Source organism: Bubalus kerabau, chromosome X (assembly GCF_029407905.1).
Source record: "Bubalus kerabau isolate K-KA32 ecotype Philippines breed swamp buffalo chromosome X, PCC_UOA_SB_1v2, whole genome shotgun sequence".
In the NCBI taxonomy this organism is placed as follows: domain Eukaryota; kingdom Metazoa; phylum Chordata; class Mammalia; order Artiodactyla; family Bovidae; genus Bubalus; species Bubalus kerabau.
The window spans coordinates 101121715-101134545 of NC_073647.1; the positions used below are offsets into that span (position 1 = coordinate 101121715).

At 43.1% G+C, this 12831-nt stretch overlaps 1 protein-coding gene across 1 annotated transcript; it reads right to left on the bottom strand.

The window, feature by feature from the left end:
• Positions 1–1066: 1066 nt before the first annotated feature.
• On the bottom strand, positions 1067–4187 carry LOC129639741 (germ cell-less protein-like 1). Its single transcript, XM_055564965.1, has one exon. It carries the CDS (start codon positions 3001–3003, stop codon positions 1498–1500), a length of 1506 nt encoding a protein of 501 aa, XP_055420940.1. The 5' UTR covers positions 3004–4187; the 3' UTR covers positions 1067–1497.
• Between the last annotated feature and the right edge of the window lie 8644 nt (positions 4188–12831).

Here is a 12831-nt window from a genome sequence, read left to right on the forward strand (position 1 = left end):
AAAGTAATTTGTTCACTGAACGACAATGGATAAAATCAAATTGGGAAGAGAAACATAAACCACCAGTAAGGAAAATTCTGATTTCAACTAAGTAAAGCATTAAAATCTGGTGACTATTTTTTTTAATTTAAATTTATTTATTTTAATTGGAGGCTAATTACTTTACAATATTGTATTGGTTTTGCCATACATCAACATGAATCCGCCAAACACCAATATAGTATACTATTCTATTTTTTTTAATTTGTTCATCTTGTATTAATTTATCACACTCTTTCCAAGCATGTATTTATTATTTATATGGCTTCTTAAATAGAGTTTTCCATTCTTTGACCTCAAAATGACTCAGTGGAGGGAATGGGATGGTGACAATTTGTAAGTGAACAGTAATCAGAAACTAACAAATTCAAATCGTGACTAGTGTGCTTCTCCTTTTGTGACAAAAACACTTTTTTTCTTACCCTTTTGATTACCAGTGTGGACATCTCGTGATCCCACTTCCAGATGCCAAATAATTCCCATTATAATTCAAAAGCGTTCCTTTCCAGAGGTTACCAGACCTGTTTTTAAGCGGGAAAGAGTCTTTCCAAGTACAATTCCAACGTCAAATGTTTCTGAAGGGCAAAGGCCATCAATGTGCTTAAAGAGTGCATTCTGGTGCATAAATAATTCATGACTGTGTGCCGCAGAAAAAGTCTGTCTAGTACCGAGATGTCCTCATAGAATCAATCTGCTGCCTTTCACTCCACCCCCAATATAGGGTTGTATAAGATTTGAGACGTCTTTCTAGGGTTAAAACGCTAGGAAAGGCAAAATAAAGCCAAACTAACATCAAGATATGATATAAAGTCAACTAACCTAAGAATATTGAGGAACAACCAATAAAGAGAAGATCATCAGTGTAGCCTGGGTGCGTTCACAGAGTGAGAGATCATGGGAACCATGTACTACACACTCAGTGGCAGGGAATGGGGAAAGGGAAGCAATCCAAAGGAAGCTAGCGGTAGTGGTGGTAATGAGTGGGGCAGAGTGGCTCTAAACACGTGAACTGAAAGAGAAACCAAACTGTTTCTTTAACGTTCCTTTAATCAAGCTAAAGGAAATGCATATTTTAAAAGAGTTTCCCTAACAGTGGTAGAGTAGGTAGGTTCACAGGTTGCTCTCTCAAGTCAACTGGTCTTTGACTTGGCAGAAATGATGGGAGGGGGCATTGATGGATGGTAAACCAGGAGGACAGGTTGCCACTTTAACAGCACAAATAAGTTCTAAAGGTGTTGGGGGAGCAGGGCTTTAAAATTTCTCCTCTTCATAGGCTCAGGTAAACAACCTCAAGTATTATGAGCTACAGTTCAACAAAGACTCTGACAGAGTTGGGCCACCAGAGGTGGGCAAGTCCGGTTGGTCCCGCAGAAGGAGCTGGCATCTGGACAAAGCTGGTCGTCCCTGACCCCAGGGAAAGAGCTGCTCACCTCTCTCAGATTTTGTTTTCAGGAGTCCTCACTGAGGAAAACGCCCCTCTCTGGGGAGGTACAGGAAATTACAGGTCACATATATGGGGAAAACCATATCTTCGTTCTCCAGATTCACCACCTCTAGCTCTTCATCCTTTCCCAGGGAAAGCACTTGGAATTCTGTCTGCTTCCGGAAAATGGCTCTTCCAGCCCTGTCCAAGGAGGCCAGGCGCAAGCGGAACGCGACCTTTCTCTGCCAGAGTAAGCTGACCCCGAGACCGCAAGATTTCTTCAGCGCGCTGTGCTTGAAAATGATGCGCCGGTTGGCATAGCACACCACCAAGTCCCAGCCGAAGTTGAAACCTGCCCACCGCCAGGTGCGCTGCGCATCCCTGAGGAGCCGGCCCCCGCACCGCATGCTGGTCCTCTGGAGGTCGGACACGAAGACATCCACGGGCCCGAGGTCTCTGGTCTGCTCAGCCCGGAGGAGGGCAAGCCACTGCTCTTTGTACACTGGGGCCAGCCACGTGGCAGGGATCAGTGCATCCTGGTCGATGATGCGTGCTGACGGCAGGTCGCAGATTATGTAGGCAAGCCGCAGCTGCTGGAACGCTGGCACGAAGGCTCTGCCCTGCTCGGTCTCCAGGAAAGCGGTGCCCTCTGACTCCTGCCTGGACCTGGCAAACCACGAGTCGGCGTCAGGCAGTAGGTCTCTGCGGGGGCCTCTCCATGTCGGCTGCAGCTGCAGGAACATCCACTTTTTCAGCGTCGTGTACACATCCATCTCTACCTCCATCACGATGAGCTCTGAAGAGGCAATGACCTCTTTCATGAGATCCAGGCTAATTTCTCTCAATAACTCCTCACTATGCTGGGTCATTAGATTGTCCAGCAGCCACTGAAGACACATGGCCCTGATGTTCTGGAGTCCGTAGCTCTCAGCAGAGCAGTAGTAGCTGCACACGGTCTGATCACTGACCGTCTCCTTCATTACCTCCCCGCACTGCTGAATCAGCTTGTCCAGCTGCAGCATGCTGGCTGTGGCCAGCATGGGGACCACTCGACCGGGTGGGATGAGCACAGAGTTTCGGTACAGGGAACCTAAAGCCTCGTGCAGTGCCTCACAATCAATGTTCTCGTCAGGCATCTGCAACTCTACAATATCCATGGTTGTCTCACGCCACGCACCACTGAACATGCTAGCAAAGTATCCTGACTGGCACAAGTAGACCTTGTGCAAGTTCCACTCCTCCCCCAGGGCACGGATCTGCACGTCACTCCCTTCTCCTCTCAGAAAAAGTGTCTTATAAATGGACTCGAATCTGTCTTTTGCTCTCTTCCTGTGGGTCGCTTTTGTGAGCTGCCCTTCTGGGCCTGTCTTCCGCTTGTGGCGCCCTTGACTAGTGGTGGGTCTGGCATTTTCACTCTCCTCCCCTTCCTCTATCACTGCCCCTGCTACCTCTTCGGCCTCCTCCTCCCCCTCAGGAGCACCTGGCTCCTCTGGGGCATGCCCCACTCTGTTCGAGGGCATCCAACTCTCTACTGCTCCCATGGCTTTTACCTCAGGGGTATAGAGGGCAAGCTTCCTCACCAGACGCAGCTGCCATTGGCACTAGCTCAGCCCATGGTGTCGTGGGATACGGTTGATGTTTGTGACGTCATCTTGGACGCCACGCAAAGCCACGCCCACGAGGCTTTCCCCGACCCCTCCCACTCCCCATCACAGGAGAAGTGCACTCTGTACCAGGAATTCCACTCTGTGTATCTTTCCCTCCAGGGATGATTTCTCTGGGGCTCCCTTCATAGGATAATGGTGGAACAGAGGACTTTGTGTATGAATTTTCCCCATGAATTTTAAGAACATAATTTCCTCTTCCCCATTTGAAATACTTAGTGATCACTCCTTTTTTTGGATAATTACATCTTGGTTCCAGCTCTGTGCTCTATGCACCTTAATTTCTGTAATTATTTTCTTAGGGTATCCCATCATTTGTGGCTGTGAAAACATTTTCTGTGATAAAAGTGGCAATGTTTGCCCAGTCTTTGCTTTTGTCTCTATTTTAGACACCAGCTAAGCATGTAACAAACTTAAACAGTGAAAGAAATGAGGAGGGAATGAGATGGATTTTGATTTTTGAGGAAATTAATAATATTAAATACTGACAAGTGTTACATGCTACACAGATTATACAGTGTAGAGAGAGTCTGGACCTTTCAATGACAAGGAAAGTACAATACAAGGGAAAAAACTTTGAAAATGGTAAGTCTCTCAGGTCATTTGACCTTGCCTAAGTAGAATGTTTGGGGCTTCCCAAACATTCCCAGTGGTAAACAATCCACCTGCCAATGCAGGAGATGCATGAGGCATGGGTTGGGAAGACTTCCTCGAGGAGGAAACGACAACCCACTCCAGTATTCATGCCTGAAAAATTCCATGAATAGCAGAGACTTGCAAACTAGTGTCCATGGGGTTGCAAAGATTCTGTCCTATTCAAAGCTGCAGCATGCTGGCTGTGGCCAGCATAGGGACCACTCGACTAGGTGGGATGGGCACAGACTCCCTGGTACAGGGAACCTAGAGCCTTGTGCAGTGCCTCATGTCAGGCATCTCCATCCTAGAGAGTTAACTTTGGCAGGGTGATAAGCAGTGAAAGCCTAAGGCCCCTTTAAGGAGGAGATAAACATTCTTTCTTTTTCACATTCTTTTGCCTTAGACAAGTAGATTTGGTAGGCAGCCTTATCTCTTGTTCAGTGACATGCTTATTTTTTTTTTTTTTTTTGTAGCTTTGGATGAATGTCATGGGACCTCTGGTAAAATCTTCCACAGCTGGATCTCTGGGTTAATCTGTTCCTTCTGACTAATCTCGTGCTGATGTCTTCTCAGGATGTATGTTATAGGAAATGGTCTGGGAAAAATTCTTACAGCCTTGAGATATTTTTTTATCTATTCTCAGCAGCAAGTTGAGAAGTATATAAGGCCTTCCCTAAACTAGTGAGCTGGGTTCTCTCCTACCCCCTTCTGATGTCTATGGCAGAAGCGTTTTCTGTAACTTTCACTTTAAGTAAAATCTACACAATGCTCTGAGTGACTGAGATTGTCTTTGGTCCCGGAGTTAAATCTTCTTCTTCAGTGACCATGAATCCAGCAGCACTGTTCACCATTCACCATAAGCTATCATCTTGAGAGCTCATCTGGGATATACAGGACAAGGTAAGCATACTCAGAGCTGGGACTCCTTTGCTCTTTTACTGTAAAGTCTCTACTAACTCAGAAGCTTATGGACCAAACTTCTTTTCCCCAGTCAGCTTTTCCTGGGCTCTCTGACCATTTCATAACTGCTTGGGGAATTAAAGCTACTAACCTAGTATGCTGGGTTGTAGATTTTCAATGGACTTGCAATCCATGCTGTTATTGTGTTTTTCTAGCCAGACTCCATTCCAAGTTTTACAGGACATTGCAGGCAGGAACACTTAGGGAGCTAGCTCTAGCTCTAGCTCCAGGGACATCTCTCAGACCAGAAATCACCATCCTAATCCCAGAGACCCAGAAGCAAGTTATTGTCACGACTATGCCTGCAGACTATATGGATATGGATTGAAGCATTGCTGGCCAGCATGAGATTCCGGAGGACACAGATTGGGGAACTCCGGATTTGGGCAGATTGGGAATGTGGCTGGCTTCTTCCCTTGGTAGTGTTAGCTCTTAGTGGATCAGAGAAAGCCCTCCAGTGTCTCTTGTCTCAGCTCCTTAGATATTCTTTTTGTACAATCTCCTGGACAAGAATAGAAAGGTTGACCTTGACACACCATGAATGTGAACAATTATTTTTTCCTCACAGGCTGACCCTCCATCACCTCCTTTGTTATCAGATAGATGCATGTGGCAACTCTCAGAAGGGACATCTTGGGTTTTCTGTTCATCCCTTTATGACTTACCACTTCTACTGCAGTCAAGGATATGCTCAGGAATGTGCACAGACACATACAGGACTGGTGCTTCACCTGGCGGTCTTACCTTTGGAAGCATTCCAGAAAACTACTCTGCTCCACCCTGGATGGCACTGGAGAAAAGGGAAATCAAGCCAAGCTTTTAATGGTGAGGAACTGAACATCAATCTGGGATGCCATCAGGTCTATCCCTGCTGCATCTCCACCCCACCTCCGTGGTAGAACGAGAAGGGACAGTAATGAGAAACCTGCATTCATAAGGGACAGGTTAACTCCAGCCAGGGAAGGAAGCTTGGGTGGAACACCTGTCTCTCCACCCCCATCTAGAGCAGAGAGGGATGCCTCCAGTAGAAAAAAAGCCATGGAACTGGGCATGGCTTTTTTCTCTCTTACAGATGGGAGCTAGCAGTTCCAGAATCACCCTTTTGAGTTGTATTTTGAAAAACTGGGATATGTTTGATCCCCAGCGCCTAAAAAATCCCTTATATGAAGGCTTTCTTTACTTTAAGAGAAGACCTCACCTCCCCAGAGAGACAATCCCTGCTGGGACAACATCTTATCAGTCAGTCAACTCTTGTCAGCAGAGCCAATTTGAACACTGTCTGGTTTAAATTTTAGATATAAAACTATGACTACAAAAAGGAGAGATGACATTTTTGACACTGAATGGCCATGATATTCTTTAGACTCCAGAGAAAACTGGTTAAAATGAAGTCTTCTTGAAATTGCAAAATTGTTTCTTTTTGCACATGCAATTAAGAAAAAGCTGGCTTGTTAAAATATTTTTTTGGGAGCTCTGATCCTGCATGAGAAACAAAAATATGTCTGGGAAAAAACCTGAAGTTAACTCTTATCATGTCCTTGAGATACACAGCCCACTCTGTCTGAAACTCCAGCCATGAGCAAATTGGTAGAACTTCAAGCCAAGGGAAAAAACGGGCAGAGACATTTTAAATTTCAAATGGAAAACTGTGAAGTCTCTGTCTAGATTTATGTGTGTCTCAGTGTGTGTCTTTGTCCTTGGACAAAATTGCTAAAGGCCAGTTGGTCAGTGAGCTCTATTTATCTGGCCTAAGGAGAAGTAAGCACTTACAAATCAAACAGTTCTAAATTCAAGAAAACTAAACTAAATGAATTTCAGACTTGTATGAACTGGGAAATATTCACTATTGAATTGATACCTGGTATTGATGTTTGTTGATTGATCTAATTAACATAGACATTGTGAAGATAGAAAATGATATAGCTTTGGGTGATTTATATTTACCGGTCTACAAAATGATGATATAAAGTACAATTCATGGTTGCTGAAAGAAAGTAGGATGTGTGTTTTCAATAAAAGGGTATAAGGAATGAAATTACATTCTATTAAAAAAGGAAGTAAATTTGAACTTACAGGTTCTCTGAATGGGCAAATAAAGTGATGAACACAAAAAATATAAAAAATGTTTGTGGTAAATGAAAAAAGGTTTGTGGCAAGTGGAAGAGAGTTTTGTGCATGACTCAAGTTTCTTAAGACATTAAACTGCCTTTGTAATCTTTTATTGCTACTTTGACTAAGTGAATAACTATTGTTTCACAGTGAATATAAGCTGGCACCAATCTGGAATTTGGTTTTCTCTTCCTGATAAAAGAACAAAGTTTTCTTGGAATGTGGCTTTTGATAACAGACAATGGCACACATAGACAAAGCTCATTCTGCTTCTACAAAAATTAACCCCTCATCAGGGCATTTTAAATGGTTAAACAATGGCTGTCAACCAAATAGTTGGGGCTATGGGAAATCCAAGATTGCTGCTTAGTTTTTCCTGGCTCCCTGACAAATCTCATTTTTATTTGATAAGATAAACCCTTTCCTGGCTTCAGGGTTAATGTCTCACAATAGAAAAAAAAAGGTTAAAATGTGTTTTCTACAATCTCCAGTGATTGGAATACCCACTTTGCTGGACAGGTCATACAGACGTTGACAAAAATCTTCACGAACTTCTTGGAGACTGTCGCTTTCACTGGCATCCTCAGTTGTCAGGCAAGGATGGCAGAACAAAGGGATCGGTTACATGGGATTGAACAGACTGCTAAATATGATTGAAATTTTCATGACTTTTTGTCTGACATATTACTGGTTTCTAATCTTTGTTTACAGATATAAAGAAGCTCTTTTCAAGTTACTGATAGTTCAAAACAATTTAGTGATTTACACCTGTGGGTAAAATTATCACATTTTTCTCTCTGCCTCATCCTTCCAGAAGAAATTGGAGACACTTGGGCTCTGAACAGCCTTATCAGGTAAATAAAAAGACTGCCTCCCAACATATGCGGAAATCTCAAAGTATACTGCTGCTGCTGCTGCTAAGTCGCTTCAGTCGTGTCCGACTCTGTGAGACCCCAGAGATGGCAGCTCACCAGGCTCTGCCATCCCTGGGATTCTCCAGGCAAGAACACTGGAGTGGGTTGCCATTTCCTTCTCCAATGCATGAAAGTGAAAAGTGAAAGGGAAGTCGCTCAGTTGTGTCCCACTCTTAGCGACCCCATGGACTGCAGCCCACCAGGCTCCTCCATCCATGGGATTTTCCAGGCAAGCGTACTGGAGTGCGGTGCCATTGCCTTCTCCGAAAGTATACTGGGAAGGTCTAAAAGAAAAATTCACCCAACTGATGTCAGGCCTAAGGCATCTATTAAGTTTCACTGAATATTAGGTTCTAGTTTTGTTAATTAAGATCTGTATTTACTAAGACTGACTTCTAAGGTAGTTCCTTGTGGTTATGTTAATATTGCTAAGAAGTTTAAGTTATGAAAAAGGACACTCTGAGTTTGTTTCTGAAGCTTATCTCAGTAACCAGTCTATGAATAAAAATCAAATGCTCCAGGATCTACAACCAGGAGATTAACAACAGGACTGGAAAAGGTCAGTTTTCATTCCAATCCCAAAGAAAGACAATGCCAAAGAATGCTCAAACTACCGCACAATTGCACTCATCTCACACGCTACTAAAGTAATGCTCAAAATTCTCCAAGCCAGGCTTCAGCAATATGTGAACCATGAACTTCCTGATGTTCAAACAGGCTTTAGAAAAGGCAGAGGAACCAGAGTTCAAATTGCCAACATCTGCTGGATCATGGAAAAAGCAAGAGAGTTCCAGAAAAACATCTATTTCTGCTTTATTGACTATGCCAAAGCCTTTGGCTGTGTGGATCACAATAAACTGTGGAAAATTCTGAAAGAGATGGGAATACCAAACCACCTGATCTGCCTCTTGAGAAATCTGTATGCAGGTCAGGAAGCAACAGTTAGAACTGGACATGGAACAACAGACTGGTTCCAAATAGGAAAAGGAGAACGTCAAGGCTGTATATTGTCATCCTGCTTATTTAACCTATATGCAGTGTACATTATGAGAAATGCTGGACTGGAAGAAACACAAGCTGGAATCAAGATTGCCAGGAGAAATATCAATAACCTCAGATATGCAGATGACACCACCCTTACGGCAGAAAGGGAAGAGGAACTAAAAAGCCTCTTGATGAAAGTGAAAGTGGAGAGTGAAAAAGTTGGCTTAAAGCTCAACATTCAGAAAACGAAGATCATGGCATCCGGTCCCATCACTTCATGGGAAATAGATGGGTAAACATTGGAAACAGTGTCAGACTTTATCTTTTTGAGCTCCAAAATCACTGCAGATGGTGACTGCAGCCATGAAATTAAAAGACGCTTGCTCCTTGGAAGGAAAGTTATGACCAACCTAGATAGCATATTCAAAAGCAGAGACATTACTTTGCCAACAAAGGTTCGTCTAGTCAAGGCTATGGTTTTTCCTGTATGGTTTTACTTCATGTATGAATGTGAGAGTTGGACTGTGAGGGAGGCTGAGCACTGAAGAATTGATGCTTTTGAACTGTGGTGTTGGAGAAGACTCTTGAGAGTCCCTTGGACTGCAAGGAGATCCAACCAGTCCATTGTGAAGGAGATCAGCCCTGGGATTTCTTTGGAAGGAATGATGCTAAAGCTGAAACTCCAGTACTTTGGCCACCTCATGCGAAGAGTTGACTCATTGGAAAAGACTCTGCTGCTGGGAGGGATTGGGGGCAGGAGGAGAAGGGGACGACAGAGGATGAGATGGCTGGATGGCATCACTGACTCGATGCACGTGAGTCCGAGTGAACTCCGGGAGTTGGTGATGGACAGGGAGGCCTGGTGTGCTGCGATTCATGGGGTTGCAAAGAGTTGGACACGACTGAGCGATTGATCTGATCTGATCTGATCTGATAGTCATTTAGCAAACTAAATCAGATGACATGGATATGTCACTGGGCTATACTTAATAGAAGTTCTTGATTGAAGTTCTTACTGATGATTCTACTATTACTTCTAACGATATTGTTTTCTATACTGCCTGCTTCAAGAAGTGTTGTTCCTTACATTATCAAGTGTGTGACTGAGCCACTGATATAATGATGGTGTACAGTTGCATATGAAATCCATAAGTATAATGGTGTGACTCTGTATATAAAAAGCAACAAGACAGAATATTGTCCTGCACCAAGAGACTAGTGAGACAGGTGTGGTCCAGAGACTTTTGTTACTCACAGGGCCTAGTCCAGTAATATCACACTGGGTGGCCTATCAGTGAAATCTTTGACAGACCTGCGAATGAACCTTCCCAGCACCATGGAACAAGATGGTAATGAAATGCTCTGCAAACCATGGTCAAACTCATGGCCATAAAAGGGCCCTGCTCTGGTAACTGGCACTTGCTATCTGCCTCTACAAAGATTAACTCATGGACACTACAGCTGCTGACCTTCAACATCCCCTGAAAGGAGTTCAGGGTGAAAATCAGAAATTAGGCACTCGCTCTGTGTTCTGGAAAAATGGACAAAACAGGCCTTTGGATAGTTAGATATTTTCATGTAAAGATTTTCTTGAGCCCAAATTCTTGCATCTTCTCATACCTAGAAAAACACTAAAATTGTTAATGGTGACAACTATTTTGGCTTATACATTAATACCACAGTAAGAAGCCAAGGCCTACCTGGACAAACTTTGACAACTGGCTACCTAAAGCACCTGTCTACGTTGGGTTATAGACTCATTCACCTGAAAGGAAATTATAAGATTTATTTTGTCTGTTAAATTTCAGGTTTTCATTCCTTCAACTACTTCTAACTGGGTTTTTTATACCTACATTCAAAATGTATATGAACATGCCAGATGGCTCCATTCTTATAAATAGGGCAGCCCAAGTGTTGACTCTATCCAGACCAGGATCAAAGTTACTATCAAATATAACCTGATTCTTTCAGGTTATTCTTGGACTGCTGATTACAGTAATTCATCTACTGATGTTTGGTCTCTGCCTTTTAATCTACTTATCTAGTTTGTTCTTTCTAAAGGATACAATGGCTTCCCAGACAAAGTAACAGTGATGCAGAGATTCTGGTCACTCTCCAAAATGGACTCCCCTGATGTTCCACCATGGTTACAGATACAATCTTGGTTTGCAAGCCCTCCTTTGTGAAAAACTGTCTTGACTATAATCATTGTAATCATTCTGTTTTTTGCTGTTTGATCCTTACATATATAACTGTGTATTTATTACTTGGGGCCCTTGGATCAGAAACCCTAAGTAAAAGGGTAAGGAGAATATGTTGCTTCAACCACTTAGGGTCAGTGCCCCTCACCTGCAGGAAGCAGGTACTGATAGATTTCTCTGCCCCTTTCCCCTCAGCAACAATATTCTCCTAAAATAAAAAGGGGGAAATGAGAGAGTTAACTTAGGCAGGTTGATAAGGAGTCAAAGCCTAAGGCCCCTTTAAGGAGGAGATAAACATTCTTTCTTTTTCACAGTCTTTCCTATAGATATGTAGGCCTCGTAAGCAGCAGTATCTCTTATTCAAGGACATGCCTTTTTTTTTTTTTTTTTTAAGCTTTGGATATATGTTATGGGAGAAGGTCTGGGTAAAAACTTCCACAGCTGTAGCTCTGAGTTAACCTGTTCCTTCTGGCTAATCTCGTGCTGATGTCATCCCAGGAGGTATGTTAGAGGAAAGGGTCTGGAAAAATTCTCGCAGTCTTGAGGTATCTTTTATCTATTCTCAGCAGCTAGTTGAGAAGTGTATAAAGTCTTGCTTAAACTACTGAGGTGGGTTCTCTCCTGCTCCCTTCTGATGTCTATGTCTGAAGGTTTTTCTGTCACTTTCACTTTAGATAAAATCTACACAATGCTCCAAGTGACTGAGACTGTCTTTGTTCCCCAGTTAAATTTTCTCCTTCGGAGACCACAAATCTGGCAGCACTGTTCACCATTCACCATAAGATGTCACAACTCTAGAGTCAGTATTCATGTTTGTCTCATGCCAAGCACCACTGAACCTGAAGCATTATATAGACCTTCTTATCAACTTTTATAGCCATCTAACAGAGAATATTTAAAATATGATTTAAGGTTATCCTGTCCTATTCAAAGTGTGTAAACATTCTACTCACATGATTTGAATAGGACAGAATCTTGGCGACCCCATGGACACTAGTTTGCAAGTCTCTGCTATTCATGGAATATTTCAGGCATGAATACTGGAGTGGGTTGTCGTTTCCTCCTCGAGGAAGTCTTCCCAACCCATGCCTCATGCATCTCCTGCATTGGCAGGTGGATTGTTTACCACTGGGAATGTTTGGGAAGCCCCAAACATTCTACTTAGGCAAGCTCAAATGACCTGAGAGACTTACCATTTTCAAAGTTTTTTCCCTTGTATTGTACTTTCCTTGTCATTGAAAGGTCCAGACTCTCTCTACACCGTATAATTTGTGTAGCATGTAACACTTGTCAGTATTTAATATTATTAATTTCCTCAAAAATCAAAATCCATCTCATTCCCTCCTCATTTCTTTCACTGTTTAAGTTTGTTACATGCTTAGCTGGTGTCTAAAATAGAGACAAAAGCAAAGACTGGGCAAACATTGCCACTTTTATCACAGAAAATGTTTTCACAGCCACAAATGATGGGATACCCTAAGAAAATAATTACAGAAATTAAGGTGCATAGAGCACAGAGCTGGAACCAAGATGTAATTATCCAAAAAAAGGAGTGATCACTAAGTATTTCAAATGGGGAAGAGGAAATTATGTTCTTAAAATTCATGGGGAAAATTCATACACAAAGTCCTCTGTTCCACCATTATCCTATGAAGGGAGCCCCAGAGAAATCATCCCTGGAGGGAAAGATACACAGAGTGGAATTCCTGGTACAGAGTGCACTTCTCCTGTGATGGGGAGTGGGAGGGGTCGGGGAAAGCCTCGTGGGCGTGGCTTGGCGTGGCGTCCAAGATGACGTCACAAACATCAACCGTATCCCACGACACCATGGGCTGAGCTAGTGCCAGCGGCAGCTGCGTCTGGTGAGGAAGCTTGCCCTCTGTACCCCTGAGGTAAAAGCC